The sequence below is a fragment of the Nelumbo nucifera genome, chromosome 1, assembly GCF_055504915.1.
Source record: "Nelumbo nucifera cultivar China Antique chromosome 1, China Antique-T2T, whole genome shotgun sequence".
NCBI classification, from domain to species: Eukaryota; Viridiplantae; Streptophyta; class Magnoliopsida; order Proteales; family Nelumbonaceae; genus Nelumbo; species Nelumbo nucifera.
This window is the reverse complement of record NC_142649.1, coordinates 33357708-33374730: the sequence shown is the minus strand read 5'-3', so window position 1 is coordinate 33374730 and position 17023 is coordinate 33357708. Positions and strand designations below refer to the sequence as shown.

The 17023-nt window shown below is 38.8% G+C and overlaps 1 protein-coding gene and 1 long non-coding RNA gene across 6 annotated transcripts in view; one reads left to right on the top strand and one right to left on the bottom strand.

Annotated features, from left to right (window-relative positions):
• Nucleotides 1–7936: 7936 nt before the first annotated feature.
• The window catches only part of LOC104612050 (uncharacterized), a 33811-nt gene continuing 24724 nt past the window's right edge, over nt 7937–17023 (bottom strand). The window contains exons 1-5 of one of the 5 annotated variants that reach the window (XM_088896339.1): nt 13323–16103; nt 12660–12802; nt 9508–9586; nt 8596–8793; nt 7937–8396 (exon numbers count right to left, since the gene is read on the bottom strand). In XM_088896339.1, coding sequence (XP_088752465.1) covers nt 8324–8396; nt 8596–8793; nt 9508–9586; nt 12660–12783 — 474 coding nt within the window. In that variant the 5' untranslated portion in view covers nt 12784–12802; nt 13323–16103 and the 3' untranslated portion in view covers nt 7937–8323. Of the gene's footprint in view, nt 8397–8595; nt 8794–9507; nt 9587–12659; nt 12803–12967; nt 16104–17023 lie in introns of those variants that run through there. The other 4 variants (XM_010279361.3, XM_010279363.3, XM_088896338.1 and 1 more) reach the window with 4 other exon arrangements.
• LOC148803100 (uncharacterized) lies at nt 9593–14589 on the top strand. Its single transcript, XR_016081217.1, has 2 exons — nt 9593–9851; nt 9882–14589. It is a non-coding gene; the product is annotated as an uncharacterized LOC148803100 (long non-coding RNA).

The window sequence follows — 17023 nt, the reverse complement described above, 5'->3', positions numbered from 1 at the left end:
AAAGTGATATGTACTCAAATGATGGAGCCAAGATCGGCTCCATAAAAAATGATGCTCTCGGCAGATGTTATTGCAGCTCTCCAAAATCGACTCCCTTAGAAAATGAAAGACCTTAGTGCTCCTCTCATAAACTATATCATCTCTGGAATCACCTTCGATCGGCCCTATTGGATCTTGGGGCCAGTATAAATCTACTTCTGTCCATTTATGATAGGTTTAGGATTGGCAAGTTAAAACCTAGCCCGGTAATTCTACAACTTGCTAATTGGTTAATCAAGACTCATCGAGGTGTTATTGAGGATGTCATGGTCAGGGTAGAGGGTTGTCACTTCCCATTGGATTTTATCCTAGACATGACCCCAATTGAGGAACTGAACCATATCCTGATAATTTTAAGATGTCCGTTTCTAGCAACAACCAATACAGACATCAACTGTAAATTGGGAAAAATGGACATTTCATGTTTGGAGCATAAAGTCCAATTAAATGTTTTCAATGCCTCTAAGTATCTAAATCTAGGGGAAGATGAGTGCAAGATAGATGTAGTTGATGATCTTTTAGATGCCCTGTTTGCCCCTTCGTTAGTCCAATCTGAACCCTGCTTGTATGAAGATGAAAGTGAGTCGGAGAGTGTAGATGGAAGAAGTGCGTAAATGTGTACGGCTAAAGACGTTAAACTTAGAGCTGGTTGGAAGGCAACCCAACGTAATTTTCAGTTACTTTTAGGATTAAAGTTTTTCTTTTCTTGATTCGAGACCAGGTGGCAGACCTTGAACCCCTCAGGAAAACCTATTAATTGTTTCCTTTGGCCCAAACCCTTTTTACATCAATCTAGTTATGTCATTGAGGACAATGGCATTTAAGTTGGGGGAGAGAAAAGAGAGAGAAAAATTATATATATATATATATATATATTGAAAAAAATTTGAAAAGCTAAGCCTTTAAATATGTAGAATTAAAATTTCACTGAAAATTTAAAAAAATCCATTAAAAGAGATTCCCAAACAGAAAAAGTTGAGGAAACTAATAAAAGAATATTGAATTCTGTAGAAATTGGTAGCAAGTGATAGGAGTCAAAAATTAGTCTTATTTGAATATTGTCAAAACTGTTTAGAAATTTGAAAATACTCCCAAGTTTGCCCCTACCAAGATAAGAAGAGAGAGATTGAAAAATTAGACAAAAAAAATTCAAAATTGTTAGAGATAGTGGACTACCCTGAACTGTGCTTCTGAAAAGATAAAGAGAGAGAGAGAGAGAGAATAAAAGGTTAATGGACATCCAAGACTTAGTAACTGGGTCTCTTCACCTAAGTCAAGTGTCGAGATTCGCATAAAATGGTGGAATGTAACAAAGATAAGTATGCATATCAAGTTCAGGGGTAGAAATCTGCTGTCAAAAATGATAAGAAGAATACATGTCTGATTTTAAAAATCAATCTCAGCATATCAAGACAGTCTGCAAATGGAGCGGTAAATAAGATTTTTAAGCCAAGTTTTTGTAAAATTTAAAGTAAGACAGTTTTACCCCTTAAGCCCACTATAGAGAGTTTGAGAATGTTAGAATCAGGATGCTTGACTAATTCTTTAAGGGAGGATCTTGAAATGGGAAAAATCTCTATGATCAGTGTAATTTTAAGGCTGCATTGCTAAGGGACTAGCAATGGTTAAGTTGGAGGGTGTGATAACTCTGCATTTTGATGGCTTAAGGGCATCATTTCAAGGGTATTTCCGGCCTTAGAATAGTCAAAGTACGCCTTTTTCCCAGTAAAATTCATTGTTGTGACCTCTGAGGGTCTCTGTACAAATTTTGAGGAAAACTGGGAAATTTTCATGGCTGAAATGTAGATTTTGGGAAGCTAGTGTGAAGTCCAGCTGGGAGAGTGGGTGTTTTTGTGAAAACCTAAAAGCAGGAGGGCGCCTCCTAGCTGCTAAACCCAGTTTGGCGCCCCTCCCACTGTATTAGCATGCTCCCCATGCCTTAACAAACCCTACGGTGCCTTTTAACCCATTCTTTTCACTCTTAGCAAACCCTACCGCCCCTAACTACTAAATCCTCACCTTCCATCTCTTCTAATCTCCACCATCCATTCTAAGCCACTCTCTTTTTAGCATTCTAACCCTAGGAGGCACCTAACTTCTAATCTTCACCATTTAGCCTTTAGCCATTAAATCTCAGCCTTACATAATATTGGGTGCTTTCTCCTTTTCTTCTCAGCCTTACATAATATTGGGTGCTTTCTCCTTTTCTTCTCAACCTTAGGATCACCCTAGAACCATCCTAACCCTTCATTCTAAACCCTAGGGCACCCATATTTTTGCTAAAACCCAGCTCCCGCCCCCTCTTTCTCTCTATTCCCAGTCGTGTCCACCCTTCTCTATAAAAAGGACCCCAGGGGCCTTGTAAAAGGGGTTGGCAATTCACCCAGTTACAAGGCTAAGGTTTCTTAAGGAGTTCAAGGGTTGTAGAAGGGGAGGACGCCCAGTTCTTGTCAGGAGGGGTTCCTGCAAGCTGTTCAACCGATCTGCAACTACCACCACTAGATTTAATTCTTGTTCGTTTCTCTATTTTGCAGATCTGATTTCATCTAGTTCAAGGATAAGGTGTCTCGAGGGGTTCGAGGATTGTAGAAAGGAAAGATGCCTAGTTCTTTTCAAGAGGGGTTCCTGCAAGCTATCCGGCCAATCTACAGCTACCACCACTGGATCCGAATTCTGGATCAACTTTGTTTATGTCTTTTATTTCTTTTGTTGATTTTTGCACTTTGTTAAATTCTGAATTTTAGTTATTGTTTTGTTTAATTATGAATCATTTAATTTCAGCAATAATAGATTTTATTTTTTTATTTTCTACAAATTTTGATTATATTCTCTTGTCCGGATCTAAGTACATATTAATTTTTCCCTCACTTCCCAATGGATGCGACTCATTCTCATCCCTTTACTGCGTTAATAGTTGTTTGAGAATCGAAAAAATTTTATAAATATTAAACTGGTGTTCCGAAGTGGTTAGCGGCATACTTCCACCAACACCACCTATCCATAGATGGTAGCATCCTAGTAAGCAGGGCCCGACTAACCCTTGGGGTGCTCAAGGAATCCCCCTCTCGGACTCCCCACCGGGGGCGGAAGGTTCGCCGCATCGTCAACGGCATGTCATCGCATAGCTCGAATGAGGTATGGGGCCCTGAGTGGCGGGACCCCCCAACAGCTCCCTTGGTCAGGCGCCCCCTCGGCATACGCAAACCTCCTTCATCTCCATCAGTAGGATGATCCTTCATTGCCAACCTGTTGCCCCTTGGAGGCAAGAGGGGCTCAACTGGCCTCTTTGTGGCTGGCTCCTAGTGCCAGTCAGCCTCGACAAGCCCTTTCCCCTTCTCGGCTCTAGCACCAGCAGGCACCTTCGGCCTTGGGGTCTTCTTCGCTGGTGCCCCTCCCTTTGGCGAGTGTTTCCTTGATAGGCCCTTGCCTGGAGTCTTCTTCAAAGACTTGGCTGCCTGCAACAACATCTCATTGGTGTTCCCCTATATCTCTACAAAAGCACCACAAGGGTATTAATACGATGCAAAAAAAAAACAAGCCAACATTAGGAGTTCCCCTACCGAGGTGGGTGGGACTGAGGCCAAGCCACACCATAGATTCCTCCGACACCAAGGGCTTGGCTCGAATGGTCCCTGACACTCGAATGCAGGTTACCACTTTGGCCTCCTCGTCCTTGTGCTAGGGTGTTATCCTCTCAGAGGCCGACGTCTCTGCGCTTCTAAGGAGACTCCCTTTCCAAGCAAGCCGAGGCCCTCGCTTAGCTCGCCATCCAGCACCTCCTAGCGGTAATATTGCACTCTCTTCGGCCAAAGCCGAAGTCTCCACCTAGCTCTCCATCGGACCTCGTCTTTCACGGCCTCGAGAGTGGGGGGCAAATAATATAGGTGCATGTGGCAAGGCCCAAATCGTGCCACGTGGTAGGGCCAAGAAGCAATCCTAGCCGTCCTCTACTAACTAAGTCCAGCTCACCCTTGGCAAGCTCAAGTATAAATAAGTGGCATCACTCCCTAGGTAAGCTATCATGGCTTCTACAACTCTCCAGCTCCCTAGCTCCTGGGTGATCTCGTCTGAGTACTCTCTGTTAGACAGTTGTATGCCCTTAGCTCCAATCAGAATGATGTACATTATGACATTTATTGTAAATGAATAAAGTATATATTTGATTCATGTTCTTATGGTGTGTTTCTGTGTAATACCCTTAAACTGGACACTTCTGAGATTCATGTTAGTTTAGAATGTTCACAGCCGTTGGATAAGTCTAGGGAGATTTATCCTGCCAAGGCTGAAACTGATGTGCCGCCAAATGTTGGGGTGGCTTGTCTCAGCTGCCAGGGTGAGACCCAAGGTACATGCAGTGTAGGTTTGCTTGAAACCCTGAACCGGACCAGAATTCCAGTATTGCCCTGGACCTTGCAAATAGATGGGCAAAACTGGAATCTTACACCTGGGTTTTTATAAGACCATTGAGGGTAATACTTGATGGGCTAATCTTGCATCTGCCCACAGTCCCTGGGTTTTTATAAGGTGGCTTGGCCCAGGGACCACTTAGTGTAAGTGTTGGGCCCATTAGCAGCCCATGTGATGGGCTCAGGGGGTTCACTGTCCATAACAGTGTATTCAGCCAAGCCTTGTAACAAAGGATGGGCTGAACCCATGTGGCTGATGTGTAGATCAATGCTTGGGTCCCACGCCATACAAAGAAGCCCAACTGGGCAGCAGTTTGGAAGCCTACTGAGCACATAGACTTATTAGGCCTAAAGCCCATTTCGAACTGGTTTAGTTAGACTAATTAAAGAAGGGCGGATATGGGATTTGATCAGTAGATAGGATAGGGTCTTACCCTATCCACTCAGAGAGTCTAGATCCAAATAAGATTTGGATCTGTAAACCTCCTAATGAGATTAGGAGAGAGCTTATCTAATCTGCAGATAAGATAAGGGTCTACCCTTATCACTTAAAGAGAGTCCAGATTCAAATAAGGATTTGAATCAGGAAACTCCTAATGGGATTAGGAGTTGATCTCTTTAAGTCTATAAAAGGAGGAAGGAGCGAACCATTCAGTTCATTCTCAACATCTCAAATCATCCAGCCTCAGAGATCATATCTCAGAACACCCAGAGAGAAGACAGCACCAGTGTGACTGCGCCATCTTCTCCCTATGTTTTCCTCATGTTTCCGCCAACTGCCAGTTCGATCTCCATACAAGAAGGAGCGATCAATAACAGTTCTTGATATCAGCCTTTGGAGAAAGGCTGATCTGAAATCGTACTCACAGCCTCCACCGAATTCTTGTGAAGGGTTCGGTTCTTGGGAAGAACACTGTTGATTCTGCTCCACCCTACACTGTGTCATCTTCAGTGGGAGCAGTCTTTGGAGATTTTCTTTGGGTGTGAAAACCTCCATTGGGAGATACTATTTATTCGTATCAGGTATATCCCTCTCCTACCTCTGGTTTCATATCTGGTTTGATTTAGGGTTCAAGATTGATCCTTGAAAATGCAGATTTTCTAAAACAGGGAATGTGATTCCCAGATGAGGGGAGAGGAAATTTTTGAAATTTCGCCCAACCTTCCTGCAGGGTTCGGCCATCCATATGATGAATCTCTCATTCCTTCACTCTCTCCTTAGGCCTCATCCGACCCCTTTGTTACGTACTTACTAACTTGACCGTCAGAGACTCCACCCTTGGGATAACACCCGGGGCCTCTGACGTGCTTCCTCCTTCTCAGGTCAGACTTACAAACCCTCAATTTCATCAACCTTCGAACACATGAGCTCTTGACTAAGGAAGTAAAAGTACTTTATTGCCCTTGACCCTGGCTGAAACACCATGCACAGGACATTCTAAACTCCTTGCTTTTCTCATCTACCAACAAATGTATAAAGATCCCATTCTTGAGCACACAAAAATCAATGGACCATCTCTTGGACAATTTGTGGCAAAAGTTCACATTGAGTGAGATATTTTAAGTTGTTACTATCCAATTGGCCACTGTTCTTTTTGGAAAGGATATATACATCCTTGAGCTTTATGGTCTGGAATTCAATAATGCAAAATAAGGGGCAGCTCCCAGAGATTGTTTTCACCATTAATTTTCGCTTCCTTAAGGAATCCTATAGACCTATAGTAAGATATCTACTCTTTATTCACTTCATAAGAAATAATCTGGTCTTTGTAGTAGGATAAATTTCCGAGAATATAATTATGAGACAACACAAGACTTTGATTGTTCGTTCTAAAATACTTGTCTATCGTATGTTAGAGGCATCTAAGCCTCAGAATTGTCAAGTATTCATATTAGGGCACTGAGAGACATATGCATACACTGATACATAAATATTTTAAAACATTTAAAACTGGATTTATGAAATCCATCCCTAAAATACTTATAGAATAAAAAATAAAATATCAATCATATCAATACGCACCGATACCCAATTTCAGTTCTTCTCTGTCTGCTTCGTATGAATTAAAAGCCCTGCTTTTTTTTCTGATGCTTTAATCTACTCATGTAAACCAACAGAAACAAAACAATGGATGGCTCGCATAACAGACATGGTGGGTTCCAGTTTCATGGTGAGATGTACCCATACAGATCATCAGCAAATCCCAGCTCACATAATCTAGGAAGAATAAGCCAAACCAAATATATTTAATCACATGGTAGTAGAGGAAAAAATGTGTTCAATAGATTCATCCTCTACTTCATAGAGAGGGCAAAGATTATCAATCGACATATGATGAGCATTCAAAATAGACCTGGTTGGTAGAGCCCCATGTATAGCCAACCACAAAATCACTTTCACTTTAGGAGGCAATGTTTTTGAACCATCATTGACCCGAAAGGTCAGACTATTCGGTCTGGGAACCGTCCGAGCAACTGGTTCTGTTTTATCTCAAATCTGATCCCTAGCAAAAAACCATTAAATTGGTCAACGATCCACTAACCTAAGTGGTCAAACCATCGATCCGTTCAACAGTTTTGGTCATTTTTATTTAAATTATTTTTTAATTTTTTTTTCGTTAGAATGGACCATCCATTTGAATTGAACAGGTTGAACTGTTGACCCAAAAACCAGTGGCCAAAATGGTTATTTCCATATCAGTTTTTAAAACCTTGCTAGGAGGAATTAAATTTGTACTCCAAACTTTAGACCAAGTTAGTGTGCCTTCTATATCCAAATCCAATTGGATTTGAATTTTAGAAGCTTCATTATTCTATTAACCACCACCCAATCTGATTAAGATTTGAGTATATTATGTGCATATTTATATAAATCTATGCATAAGTTAAAATAATCAGCCTTTTTTTTTCATTTTTATTTAGGGTCATTTACTAACACACCTCCTATAGTTTCTAATATTTACTAAGACATCTCCAATAGCTTACCTATTATTAAGACACTCATGCACATTGGCATTGCTTTGCTTATCCTTACTATTTTAGACATAAGTGTAAAATGACAATTTTGACCATACCATCCGTTCAGACAAAAGATAACTTCTGTTTCTCGTATTACTAATTTGGATATTTAAAGTCAATTTTCTCTTAGGAGACCTAAAGTCACTAATGGTTAGAAGACCATAACATATAAGCATGCGAGATGTTCCCGATGTAAAGCCTTTTCTCCTCCAATTAAAGTTTCTATGTTCCCATTGCTTGCCAAGGAGTAGAAGCAGCTATACATCAGACCTGAGTAGCCTTTGCAACAAACAAAATTGGACTGATGATGGAAAGCGTTCGATATTTGAAACGACCTATAGCTCCGTTTGGTTGGAGTATGAATACAAATTTGTAGAGTGCAGAGCATAAATGTTTGGTTCATGTGAGTGCAAAGTGGTTCAAGATTTATACACCCACTTTGCACTCAACTCATTTGTTTTGAAAGATGCAAATAAGAATACAATTTTTGTGGATGTTTGGCATTTCCATCAATGCAAATACAATTGTTTCTCGCTACCAAATGTTGTTCCAGCTACTCCCACCATTAAACAAATATAAAAATTAACAAGCTGCCCGGGCATACAATGGGCATCTTGGCAAAAAATAACAACATAAAAACAACCAGCTACTCCCACCATCAATGCAAATACAACGGTCTCTTCTACCAAGTAAGCCAGTTTCTCTCTCCTCTTCACGCCAACGACAACTATTCTTTTTGAATAGGAACTATGGAGCTTCCAAACGGCATAGAATTAGCAGCCCAATCATCCTATCACAAATGTATCCGCTCTGATCTTTATCAAAATGCTGGAAGGCTTTATATAGATGTTCGTCTCTTTCTAGCTTGTGCCTATGCATGGTTGCAGTAATAACTTCAACATAACTGATTGTTCCATTTCCATCCACATCAGCCTAAAAAAGAAAGAAATGATCAACCCAAGAATTTCAGACATGTAAAATAAAATATTGAAATTCCAGAATGGTGACCGGTTTCCAGTCTGAACAGCTCAACTGCCTATGGTCAATGACGTTTTGAAAACATTGATGATGATCATGATATAATCACAGAATGATCTTGGAAGGAAGTGGCAGAAAGCATAAAAGGAAATACCTTTGATCATCCAATGAAATTCCAAGAGTATCATGCAGTAGAGCCACAATATAAGATGAAGAGAAGCAATACCGCAGCAAATAATCCTCAGAAAGGCTACTGTATTTCTTTTTGAGTGCTGACCAGTCTTCTTCACAAAACTGTTGTCCAGTCAACATCAGATTGGAGAGAAAATGTTGTTTCAGGCAGTCTGTAGAACTGCCAAGCAAAAGCGAAAAAGAAATGGAGGGTTAGAAATCATATAACCAAGTAATAGCACAACACTACTAACAGGAAGAATATATTTTTAGAAGGCATTGAGTCATTGACTATACATGGCCAATAGGGTAATTCTTACAAACATATTTAAACTCCATATATGAAATTTTATTTTTAAACTCCATATGTGAAATTGTTGATAACCTGCCAGAAGGGTGAGGAATCTGTTCAGAAGCCTAATTTAAAGATCAGGTTCCCCCAATTACTAACTCTAGGATGTGTCTTTAGGCCCGAAAGTGTTCTGTTAGACCTACATTCATGACTATAACGTCCAGGGTTTTGTAAATCTTAGAAGGAATTACAAGGGAAAAGACATTTCTAGGTGCTAAGAGAAATGACTTGAACCACCAAATTTAGAGAGAGGGAGGGGGAGGGGGAGAGAGAAGGGGGGATACAAATATCTGGAATTTGAACTGGCTGAATGGATAGAAATTGACAAGGCAACTGGACAGCCATAAACATCTACATCTGCTAATAAAATTTGAGATCCAGGAGTGGGCTACAAAGCATTCTAGATACAAGTATAAAAAAAAACATGATAATTTATTTTCAAAACCAGTGTGTGCAAGAAATCTTTAAATTCTTAATTTATTCATTACGATTATTTAATGGAAGAAGCAATTATAATCCCGGGTACATAAACAAGGTTGATACCTGAGTCTGAGCATCATCTCCTGTGACAATGTTTCCAACTGTTCGAAGAGCAGGTATGAGAACTGTAGGTGATGGATGACTGGTATGAAAAATTAAATAAAAAACACTTATTTAGTAATAGTAATTTAAGTACTTCAGGAATATAAACATAACATAAATAACTGAAGCAAAACCAGCTCTTTGGAGTGGGGTACAAAAATTATCATGCAAGAAGCTAAAACAGTTCTGAAGTATGAACTACATATTTAAAAATACGTAAATAGAATCTTACAGGAGATTCTATTTATGAATATATATTAACACCTTGACTATTAATTCCCTATTGAAAGGCTAATAATTCACAGGTGGATGAGAGAAAGGCTAATAATTCACAGGTGGATGAGAGAAAGGCTAATAATTCCCTATTAAATATAGAAACCAGATTAGGAAAGAAAGAGCCCTGGCCCACAACTTGGCTACCTTATTTAAATTGGGTCGGGAGATTAGCCCAACACAATTACAGACTCTTGCAAGAGGGATGTTTACCAGGTTGAGCTGTATACAGGGCCTGCTCTAGAAGAGTATGAAAAGGATGTAAATGAACTGCTATATGATTGGAGCTAACAATGGACAACTAACAAACTCGAGACTCAATTGTGAAATAGGGTCAAGTGGCAGGCAAAATTCACAGGAATACTCAAAATATTAAACTAGATCCCCCTCTCTCCCTCTCATGTAAAATGAACTGCTATATGATGGGAGCTAACAATGGTTAACTAAGAAACTGGAGACTCAATCCCATGCAAATTGTACAGATCAAGTTGGGCAATAGGGTTGAGTGGCAGAATAAACAAAATGGCAGAAGAAAATCCATTCATTTCAGTAATCTACATTTCTTGCAAAAGACAAATAATTTCAGGAGGGGAGACAAACAAGAAGAAACCAAAGACAGAATGCCTGAATCTTAGAGAATGTATCAATTTCCACTGAAAATTCTTTGAACTCCATTACATGAACAGATTCAAAGCAAAGAGGCTTTGGCTTCAGGGTCTTTTTTTCTTTTTTCAAAGGAGAAGCAAATTTTCATTAATAAAGAAAAGATGAGCAAGGGAGAGGTTCCCTTCTACAAAGACTCCAACGCCACAACCAGAAACTAAAACAGCAAAACAATGACAAAGCAAAGCCATCATTTGAGATAATGTCACTCCAATGATTATAGAAATCAGTGCACTTATGACCCCCTGAGGATGTTTAAGGTACTAGCCCATTTCACCAGCAGCCTTTCCACCTTACCACATAACTTCTCGACTGGTAAGGCTTGACTTTGAAAGGTTCTATCATTTCTCTCTTTCCAAACAGACCAGTAGATCACACCTGGCACCATATTCCACAAAACTTTGCCTTGCTTTGACAGACCCCACAGCACAGACCCGGAAGGTTTTGCATATGGATCTTATGGGTCTATGAATGCAAACATGTATGTGCAATTGTGCATATGTTTGTATGGTTTTTTGAGTGGATCTAATATTTGCATCTGCCACTCATATAGAGAGAGCTTCAACTGTATTGGGTGCCAGGGTTTTGTGAGGCTACTCAATTGCTGCATTTTTACTGATTTAGTAGATTTCTGCTCCCCCCTTGCCTGTGAACATCAAAGGCCAAACCACATATATTTGTGTATTGGGTTTTTGTTCTCTTTTCAGTATCTCTATGTGCTTTGTTTTGTGCCATTCGAACTTGTTTGATTGTGTGTGTGTGTAACAATTTGTATCCAGTGCACCCCTCCAACTCCCAAGACCCAAATAGCTGGGACCAACATTGGATGATGGATGACAGTAATCTAACCCACACCCCATATAAGTACACAAATAGTTTAGAAAACTCTGGGTTTACAAACTTATTATGGCTGTCCTCTTCATTTTCTTACTTTCCAAGCTGTAATTTACTGTTTGCTATAGCTTCTTGATGGGTGCTAAAATATTATTGAACACTCTCCTTAGGAGTTTTCATCATCAAGCTAGCAAGTAATCAGATCATATTCATACCTTTAACTTATCTATTATTTTCTTCTAGAAAGTTAATCTAGAGAACGCTACCATGGACCAATTAAAACATACTGACAAAAAAATTGACCATTAAAGACAATAAAAATCAAATCCATAACACCCACCCTCAAAAACCATCATCCTCTTTAAGTTGTTTTAATATATTTGCACTATTTTGCTAGTTTCACCAATTTTCCCATTAAAATTTCATCACTTCTGGCATTTGCAATAAAACAGACAAAATAGCAGTTATCCAATCATGAAAATTTTGGTCCATCAAAAATACAGGCCATTAACTAATGGGAATCTTAGCTATTTGGGATCTTGGGGATTGGTTGGGTGGGGGGACTGGTACAGGGCTGTCAATGATCTCTGAAAGTCCAATTGCCCAACCCAAATTCCAATCTACGTATTTCAGATTCAGATGATCCATTTGCATGATTGGATCAGAAGCGGATCTGATCCAAGTCGGTTAAATTTTATAAAAATTAATACACATACATATATATTATTGATAATATATAATTATTTAAAGTCAGTAATTATTTTTTTATAATTTAATTCTTCTTCATTTCAAAATTGATGAAACAACTTCAGATTAGATCCAAAAATTCAATAGGATCCAAGACCCCGCTAAATCTGATCAGATTACAGATTGGGTTTGGATGTGTTTATAAATCAGGCCAGATTCATAAGTGCTAGAACCATCCCAATTACAGTCAAATTCGTACCTAACCTCAGGTATTTAGCATGAACTGTTCTCAAAATCAACCCAGTATTCTGATACTTCCTAGCCCATGATTTTACCCTCACACTAAGCAATAACCCATACAAGGTCACTGTATATCTCCTGTCCATGTCACAAAGTTATAATGCAGTTCACCCAATAATGTCAACTCAATGCAAAATGGGAAATATCCATTTGCCTTAGAAGCACTATTACTGTTTCCTCCCGTAACCAGCATATTGAAAAAGGCTGCATAATAAAAAACAACAAGAAACAACTAGCAAATAGGAAAGAATAATCTTGTAGACAGATAAGAACAGTCAATTTATCTTTAATACTATCAGTTATCTTTTCTCAAAAAAAAAAAAAAGAACAGTCGAGTTCTCAATTGAATGTCTTACATGTAGGCTTTGCTTTTTTCTTTGTATCAGGGGCAACATTCAGCTTCTTTATAAGACCAAAAACTTCTCTTGAACTCTCATCCTCTGATGGGGACAAGAATGAGCCCTGATCTTTCCGTTGCATGTGATAAAGTGCAAGAACTCTTCCAAATCAAAATTAAAAATGAAACTAAGAGAGAAAGTTATAAAGAAAATAAAAGAAACAGAGGGTATATTTAAAGCATATGCATTAGTGGAAACATATGACAAAGAAAAATAAACTAACGAGTTAATAACCAAATCTCTGTGGAATCTAAGGGAGAACTCACATTTTTCTCAAGTAAGCGCTGTCTAACTAGCATGACAGAACACATTACTCGCATTAACAACAAATCGACATGATCTATCCCTCCATCAAGCGGGACTCAAAAGATCGAAAAGAAAGAAACGAAGAAAACCTAGAATTTGATACATTTTTCCTCAAAAGAGACTTGCGACGATATCGGGATTCAAGGATGTGCGGAGAGGTAATATCCATGAAGTCAAATTAATAGAACATGATGAAAACGGAGTCGGAGAAGTACGGACAGCAGAATTTTACACAGTTCTATAAACATTCAAATTTTCAAAAACCCACACATTATGCACTTATATTTCAAAAACCTACACATTATGCACTTACACCTGTTCGTGATTTGGCATCAATTTTGAGTTGACACCTACCGAACTGTACTTTGGGCCTGTGAAATCTGACCCTGGTCTGAATGATCATTCTTCCCAAGAAGTATTCCCTAGGAATTAACCCAACGCTTGTAAATAGTAAGATTTGTAAAACAATAAACAAACACCCTCAAAAGGAAAAATTAATATTTGTCTTTGCGATGCATTTGTTTCAAGTGTAAATTCAAATTTACATCGATGGAAATTTTGATCCTAATTTAGTAGTCGATGGAAAATTGAATCAGGGTGTTTTGGAAATTTTGTCTCATGTTGTTTGGTTGTTTCGATGTAAAAGTGAAACTACGTTCTGAAACTCTGAAACCCTGCTCTACTCTAAAACTCAGTGCGAGCATAGTAGCACAGACAAGCTTGGAATGGATGTTCTCAAGCTTGGGGAAGGAGATAATAGTAGGGTAAGTGGTTGCTCTTGGAACCCTACAACTGTAGAAGAGGAGATGGTGAAGGGAATGTTGCTGCGCTGCAAGAGCATAACAAGCTTCTCTTAGAGAATCTCCTTAAATCCTTAGATGGGTATTGATTCTTGACGAAGAAGCTGAAAGAATCACAGGATGAGAATACAAATATGTAAGGAAGGATGGCAGAGATGGGGCTGGCAGTTTCGGCCAGCCTCAAGAGGATTCGGTATTTCCGACAGCGAGTCGCAGAATGCAATGAGCACCAGAGACGAATTGAGGAGGAGCTGGCAGAGTCGAAAAATATTTTCCAACGATTAGAGATGAAGGTTTGCAGGTGAGGCAGTTCGGTCTGTTAAATAAATAAACCCAAAGACTAGAGCCGACCTTAGTGTAGGAAACCCAAACCCTTTGCCTTAGGCTCGATTTGGAAGGAGATCTACTCTAAAACTCTATGGAGCCAACATCAAGCCCGCGGACCTCTTTCTCCATTGACTTCATCGACGACAATGATTTCATCTCCATAAGCTCGTGCTCTGAGTCGCCAAAGAAGCTTGACATAGAACGGGAAAAGATGTCGGTAAGCAATGTAGATTTTGAGTTTCTCTCTGCTAACTCCATTGGTGATCGGATGTTAACGGACGACGGGCTCTTCTTTGGACGGAAACCATTGGATGGAGGAGGTCTTCACGATCAGAGGAGATGAGGTCTTCTCACCCTCTCTTCGACTCTTTGTATAAAGATCAATGGATGGAGAGAATCAATGTAAACTTTTCATTGATTTTCAATGTAAATATCGGCGAGAATGGACTTTTACATCGATTCATGAGGCAATATTACCAAACACCTGTAATAAAATCGAACTGGGTATAAAGTTTACCCCGGTTCGATTTTCCACCTCAAACAAACGTGACCTTGAGAAAAAACTCAAAATGAATTCAAAGAGAACAAGAAATACGTTCAAGATTGACAAATTTTCAGGTGTGGTGTGAATGTTGAAAATCTCAAAAGGGACCAAGAGATCCGTCCCTTGCAACAAGAAATGAAAAGAGCTCAATATTGAATGATAACTTCAACCCTTTTCCAGCCAAACCTCAAGAAATGAAAATACTACAGTGATGGCAAAAGATAAGATGAGGAAGCCCAATCCAAATTTAATCAATAAATGAAGTTAGAGATGGCCAAACTCATCATAACGCTGAATAGGACTTGGGTTTATCATTTCGATTAGAGAAAATGTTGGTGTTTTAAATATCTCTTCCAAAGCTTCTCTTCTTTCTATCTCTCATTACATGCAGATCGCATTTTTATAATTGCTTTGTGTAAGATAGCCTTGTTCCTGTTCTAATGAATATGGTTCTTTTTTTTACCATGCAAGTATTATAATCTTCTAGTTTTTGTTCTTGAGTTTGTTTCGTTCACGAGTTCAAGTGTTCTATTGGAAATTTTATTTGTTTCTTTGTATTCTCCATTTTGGTTTTGGGTAGATATGGAAACCAATTGATATGAGCTGTGAAAAAATGTGGCGACTTAAGACTTGTTAGGGGCATTTTTGGAATTAAAATGTATTTTAAGAGGTCACATGACAATTGTTAAACGAAAATTTAAGCGGTCATTGACAGAAGGTGATTTAAGTAAACAGGTGAAACTATAAGGTGTGTCTTAGCAAATGACCATTTGATTTATTTTAAAGATGAAAACAGACTCGGATTAACCCAAATCCGATCCCAGTCCAATGGGATCCAAATCAGAGCTAAGACACATGTATTCAATCGAATTGGATTCAAGGTTTTCAATACTTGGATTGGATTTGCATCAAATCCAAACCTTATTATAGTTAGGGGTGTAAACAGTATTCAAAAATCCGAATTCGAATTAAACATAATTAAATCAAATCAAATAAAGTAGATTCAATTCGTTAAATATTCAATCAACCAATTATAAATGCAGTTTAAATATAAATTATATATAATATATGTGATATCAAGAAAAAATTGTCAACTATCAGCCTTTAGCTTTTTGGAGAAGAGAGGGATTTCTCTCAATACTCACTCCATTTTCCCTCTGTCAATGATCCCTCCCCGTTTCTTCTTTTAGGTCTGTACACTTTGAATACCTACCCTTCTATATTTGGGATGGAGGGGAGGGGTTGTCACTGCACATAACATTACCGGCTGCTGCTATTTTTTCCCTGGTGTGTTTTCTCATATTCTCAGGTGAAGTGAAATCATCAATGGTCATGAAAATTCCGATCTTCAATGTCAGTTGGAGCTGCTATATTCAATGAAAAGAGGATCCTCTGTCCTAGTTTGTCATATTGGTTCTTGTCAAACGCACTTCATCTCCCTATTAATCTCAACATTGTCGTCCTTCCTGGGTGACACCACAAGTTGAGATAGCGAGGACTAAGTTTTCTCTTAACATTTGCAGGCTCCAAAGCTTTACACTAAAGAAGCATACAAATTTTGTTTAACAAAAGAAGCAAAGAGTATATCGACAAAGACACATAAGGTAAGTTTTATTCTAGTTTGAAACTTTGAATCCCACACCCTAGTCATTATTTGTCGAATTTGAATTGAATTCAGATATTTGATGGTTTAAACTAATTCAAATTCATTTTGTCGATTTTGAACTCCATCACATATCGAATCGGATTCAAGTAGCCATTGTATTTAATCAGAATCGAATTCAAATATGGCCACATCCTTTTCGAATTTGCTCCATTTAAACCCTAATTATAGCCCTACCATGTACGAGTTGCACCTCAACCATCAATAATAGGATGGTCCAGGACCGAATCTACCATTATCTCCATACCAGTCTTGGCTAATCTACAAAAGGGGACTCAAATATTTATTGTTTTCTATACAAGGAGTTAAGTCTAGCAAATTTCCCCCAAGCAAACAGATTCTACAACAAACTGATCTAAAAGAAAAGATTGCTTAAAACTTTAGGATCTGCCTTGTTCAAGAACCAAAATCCAACCGGTCATTTTGATTCGAGCCACTTGGTTGAATGGAATTTCGATTCTCATTCCAGCCCCCTAGGAATGAGAATCTCATTTTCCAACTCACCACAAAAAAGGGCAAGTGACCATAAGCCCCAAGAACGTTTCAGTTACTTTTTTTTTATGATAGGTATAGATTGTCCCAGCTTTCTTGTGAATAGAAAAGTTGAGAATGATAGATTAAATGCAAATGCCCCCCGTATCTGATACATTGCAAGTATGCACGCCTTTGCACGTGGCATTTT